Consider the following 5,320-nt stretch of genomic DNA (forward strand, 5'->3'; position numbering starts at 1 on the left):
AGAAGCCAGGATAGGAGAGATATGATCTGTTTTTAAAACCTCTAATCTCTTTCCAGTCACCATTCGGCTGAAGTCCATCAAGAACATCCAGAAAATCACCAAGTCCATGAAGATGGTGGCCGCTGCTAAATACGCTCGCGCTGAGAGGCAGCTGAAGCCGGCCCGAGTCTACGGCACCGGCGCTCTCGGTACGTCTACTTTTAACCTCTGTTGAACCCAAATTGGTTCTGGTTGATGCAGAACTTGGATCTGACCCCCCTTCCAGCTCTGTATGAGAAGGCCGACATCAAGGCCCCCGAGGAGAAGGCCACCAAGCATCTGATTGTGGGCGTCACTTCGGACCGTGGGCTCTGTGGCGCCATTCACTCCGGCGTGGCCAAGACCATCAAGAACGAGATCGCCGCCCTCAGCGGCGCCGGGAAGGAGGTGATGGTGATCAATGTGGGAGACAAGCTGAGAGGCCTGCTGTACAGGTAGGAGGAGCTCAGAGCGTTGGTTCTGTTGGATATAGAGTCCGGTTGGTTTCGGTTCTAACGGGAACATTCCCTCCGTCGCCCTTCAGAACCCACGGGAAGCACATCCTGCTGAACTGCAAGGAGGTCGGCCGCAAGCCGCCCAGCTTCGGGGACGCCTCCATCATCGCCGCCGAGCTGCTGAACTCTGGATACGAGTTCGACCAGGGCTCCATCATCTTCAACAGATTCAGGTACCGTGCCGTTTAAGGTCCGATTCTGCAGAGTAACCCGGCTCCAGGTGTAAACAGAACTTGTTCTCCTCACGCAGGTCCGTTATCTCCTATAAGACGGACCATAAGCCCGTGTTTTCCATCGACACGGTGGCGTCCTCAGGTACCAGCTGACGTTCTACTGATCCCATGGACCCCTGACGACCAGAGGTTCTGATTCTGTTGCTTTTCCTGACAGAGAACATGGGGATCTACGATGACATCGACGCCGACGTTCTGAGGAACTACCAGGAGTTTGCTTTGGTGAACGTCCTCTACCTGGCCCTCAAGGAGTCGTCCACCAGCGAGCAGAGCGCCAGGATGACGGCCATGGACAACGCCAGCAAGAACGCCTGTAAGAACCAGTGTAGATTTACCTGCGCTGTTCGCTCCAAAGGATTGAACTGAGGCGTTAGTCATCTATCCTGGGAGGAGCTTTAGGAGGTCAGGGTGAAAGGTCAGCTTCAGCTGGCGGAAAATAATCACCAAACCTTTAAACTAGACCATTATGTTCTAATACTGCAACCTGCAGCTCCAGAGCCACATGGTCTGCAACTGCTCTGAGAAGTGGTTTCAAATAATATCAAGAACTAAATAATGTACTAAAAGAACTACCGTAATATTTAGACTATAAGCCGCACCTGAATAGAAGCCGCAGAGGCTAAATTGCATGATCTGTACATATACAAGCCGCACCGGACTATAAGCCGCAGGTTTTTTATGTTTAAATACCATATGGTTGGTGCACAGAGAGGATTGTCGGGAAAGAGGCAACTGTTTGGGGAAGCTTCTATTTATTAACATTTCAACACAATTGAATTGAGACCATTCTTCCTGCTGGCGTCTCCAACGTCTCACCATCGACTCGTTGATTCCAAGGTTACGTGCAGCGGTTCTATTTCCTTCGTTTACTGCCTTTAACTTAAAAGCTGCATCATGCATTTCAACGTTTGTTTTTCTATAATGAGGGTGTCACACAAACTGTCTTGCGCTCGCAATGTCAGTCTTTCTCGGAGTCTGCTTCCCCGCATTCCCGCGCAATCGGCTACTTGTGTGTTGAAGCAAATGTGACGTCAACATGATGGATGGTAAAATCCATAGACGAAGGTACCGTTTTACCCTAGAGGCCGTTAGCTGTAAAAGTCCATAGATAAGCCGCATTGTTATATAAGCCGCAAGGTCGAAAAATGGTCAAAAAATTGGGAAAAGGTTGCGGCTTATAGTCCGAAAATTACGGTAATACCTTTCATAGACACTTTTGTGTTTTTTATATAAAAAAACAAAAAAAAAACAGGAAAGCACTGAAAATATGTTTTTAGGTCTATTTTTTTTCCCATAATTAGCTTGGAAACTAGGTGTTATTATTTTTATATCAAATAATACCCTACAGAAAAAAACTCCATGCTTCAGTTTTATGAATGGTTTTGTTTTTCCTTATTTATAAAACAAAAAAATTACAAATAATCTCTTAGCTGTTTAAAATGGCAACAAATTTCTTATGCAGATATTTAACAAAAATAATTGGTTGTTTTTTTTTATTTAAAAAATCAGGTGATATTTTGCGGCTTTAAATAAGTTTTACTGAGCTCGACTCGGGGCCAAATGGCTCTTTGGATATGAAAGGTAGCAGACCCCCGATCTAACAGAACCAATGGACCCAAACCAGGAATCTGCCTTTTTCTGAGGTAGAAACGTACCCCACAAGATAAATGCCCCCCCAACATAAAGCTGAACAATCACAGATTTATATAAAAGGAGAATAAAGGACTTTTATTCAAAATACAAGTCAACATCTGGAATGAAGGTGGAGTTTCTGTAGAAACGCGTTCAGGGCCGAGGGTAGCCTGACATCCTGTCTGAATACCTCGAATCTAAACTTCTAGCTCCCGCTCCTCCTTCCTCGGGTCTACAGTAGATCTCCATCCAGGGTAGGAAGGAGCTCCAGACTGCCAAGCTGAATCTAAACCGCTTCAGCCTCACAGGCATCATTATTGGGTGGAAATAATCTTGGATGATGGTAGTCGATAGTGATGGTTAATGAGGCATCAAACTGTATTCATCCTGCGTTGATACTGTCTCACAGAATACTGACACCTGCTGGTCATTTAAAGACACTACAGGCAGCTTATTTGACAGATTAAACTTTGATTTGATGACCTAATACAATGAAATCATTTAAGTTGGTTGTATTTTATTATTTCATATCTGTTAAATTTGTAGAACCAGCCAATGAATAATGCAAATATATATCATAATGTGGAAAATTAGGATTTTAACAACACTTTATTTACACAATTTAAACAGAAGAATCAGTTATTGATGTAAAACAGTCTGTTAAAAATCCCTATTAAGGTAAAAACAAGCGTCAGCTAAAAATCATTAAAAAAGGAGCTTGTTAAATTGTATTTCTCCTTCATCTGACGCAGCATTTAAAATGTTATTTAAACCCACAGCTGAATAAGATTCTCCATGTTCTGTGTGTCTCTGTGGAAGTAAAGCCTTATTCTGGCTTTAATGTTGCACTTCCACTGAGCCACGGCATCAAGGTGAGCTCCGTCCTGCAGTTTGTCTCTGCGGAGCAGGAAACGGCCATATTTGCTTCAATGATTAAAAAATGTAAAAGTCGGGCCTTTGGCTTAGTGTTCCTATTCTCGCAAACTTCTCCTATAAAAAGAGCTTTTTTAAAACTCATCCCAAAAAGACTGAAAACACTAATTAAAAGGCTAAGAATTGTCTTTAGTCTGGTGCATTCCATAAAAATGTGGAAAACATTTCCGCAGAAAGGACACTGGTTTAAAACACTGATTAATAATCCATAAGGAGGCTCGTATAAAGTCCTCCACTGTGGAGCTTTTTTCTGTAGATTTTCTGTCCAGATGCAAACCGGCCGGTTCTGAAGATCTCTTTGGTTTATTGCTTTAGTGCAGCTGTGGTAAAGAGCTTTCTGCTCCATCTTCAATAAAACGATTTAGGGAAAATGTGAATGAAGATGCTGATGCTTGGGGACTAGGATTTTGAATCATATTTTTAAAATGAAAATAAAGTAAAAAAAACAAACAGCTAAATAAACTATGATTAAATGTGAAATAGATTATCATTTAGATAAATTGAGGGTTCCTCTTTTTTATGCTGCTTCAAAATTATTGATCATTTGAATGCTGAACCGTAAAAGACGAGACATTTTTTTAGCATATCATGTTGATACGTTATTAAACTGTTTATTAAGTCCGTCATTTAGAAACGATTCCTGTATCGGTCACATGACTTTATGGAAACGACGCACACCAATAGTGTTTTGCTCTGTGGGCTCCATGCATGCACCAACGCTTCAGTGTTAATGAACCCATCACTAGTAGCCAGATTAGAACTACAGCTTTCAGGGAAGGAACTACAACAACCAAAGTTCCCCAGATGCATTGAACGTCTGAAGGTGAGAACATCAGCCCCTCAGAGAGAACAGAGGAAATGATGTAAACTGAGCTTTTAGCAAAGGATTATGGGAAAGCTGCCAGCTGGAGATAGGAACCTATTGTGAAGGAAGTATGATAGGAAGCACCCTGTCTCCTAGCTCCTAAGTTCAGACCTCTGAACTTCCTCCATGGCTCAAGTGTCATCACTGAAGAAGTTTGGATCAAGACTTAAGCTTGACCTTTGACATTTTCCTGCTAAAAAAGGTTGTAATGTTGTTAGTCCAGCAGGGGGCAGCAGAGCCACAGTAAAAGTTCCTTCTCATGTTTACATCCTGGATGTTTTATCTTCATGTTTCTGGAACTTTAGAAAACTTTGATTTTCTCAAAGTTCAAAAGAGAACAGATCGAAATGATAGAGAACCTGCAAAAGGACTGATTTCCTGAGCAGAATGACGGCTCAGACCAAAGCTTTAGAGGCTCTTATTGTGAAGGTCTGATTTAGTTGGGGCTGTCTCGGTGTGCTTTGGAACCTACTGGAACAGGAGAACTTGTATTTGGATCCGGTTTCCGGGCTGGAACGGATCTTCTGATATTTTCTCACTTTTGATTCTTTTGTTTCCTTCAGCTGAGATGATCGACAAGCTGACCCTGACCTTCAACCGTACCAGACAGGCCGTCATCACCAAGGAGCTCATCGAGATCATCTCTGGAGCTGCCGCCCTGTGAGTCCTTCATTACTCCCCCCTCTCTCCTCCTCCTCCCTCAATGTTTTTAACGTCCCCTCTATGCTGACTGCCTCTCTGCTCCTCCTCCTCTGCTGAGCTCAGGGAGTGAGTCTGGTCCTCAGGAGGTAACATGTTAGAGTAGTGGGCTGTTAGGACCAGAGCTAGGACGCAGTAGGTGCTCTCAGCTCTAGCCATGTTCTCACGGCTTCCCTTCTTCTCTCTCTGCAGATAAAACGGACCAGACCGTCGTTTCTGTACTCATGGTTCTTCAAAGTCCTGCAGAGCAGCTGTTTGTGTCTGATGAAGATCTGTGCTTCTGTTTGTAAAATATATGGAGAAAATAAAATTCCAACAGCGAATGTTGTCTGTCCTTCTGTTTCCACAATAAAAGCAGACAAATTTCACAACTTCAGCAGCTCCTTTGGTTCCTCTCTTTCATTACTGAGCCAACCAAGTAATCC

At 43.3% G+C, this 5,320-nt stretch overlaps 1 protein-coding gene across 1 annotated transcript in view; it reads left to right on the forward strand.

Annotated features, from left to right (window-relative positions):
• Positions 1-4,860, forward strand: part of atp5c1 (ATP synthase, H+ transporting, mitochondrial F1 complex, gamma polypeptide 1) — a 6,196-nt gene extending 1,336 nt beyond the window's left edge. Inside the window, 6 exon segments of the mRNA XM_015382534.1 lie at positions 57-188; positions 266-473; positions 563-706; positions 784-848; positions 924-1,079; positions 4,760-4,860. Coding sequence (XP_015238020.1) covers positions 57-188; positions 266-473; positions 563-706; positions 784-848; positions 924-1,079; positions 4,760-4,860 — 806 coding nt within the window.
• The last annotated feature ends 460 nt before the right edge of the window (positions 4,861-5,320 follow it).

The sequence above is a fragment of the Cyprinodon variegatus genome, unplaced genomic scaffold (genome assembly GCF_000732505.1).
Source record: "Cyprinodon variegatus isolate N-32 unplaced genomic scaffold, C_variegatus-1.0 Scaffold259, whole genome shotgun sequence".
In the NCBI taxonomy this organism is placed as follows: Eukaryota; Metazoa; Chordata; class Actinopteri; order Cyprinodontiformes; family Cyprinodontidae; genus Cyprinodon; species Cyprinodon variegatus.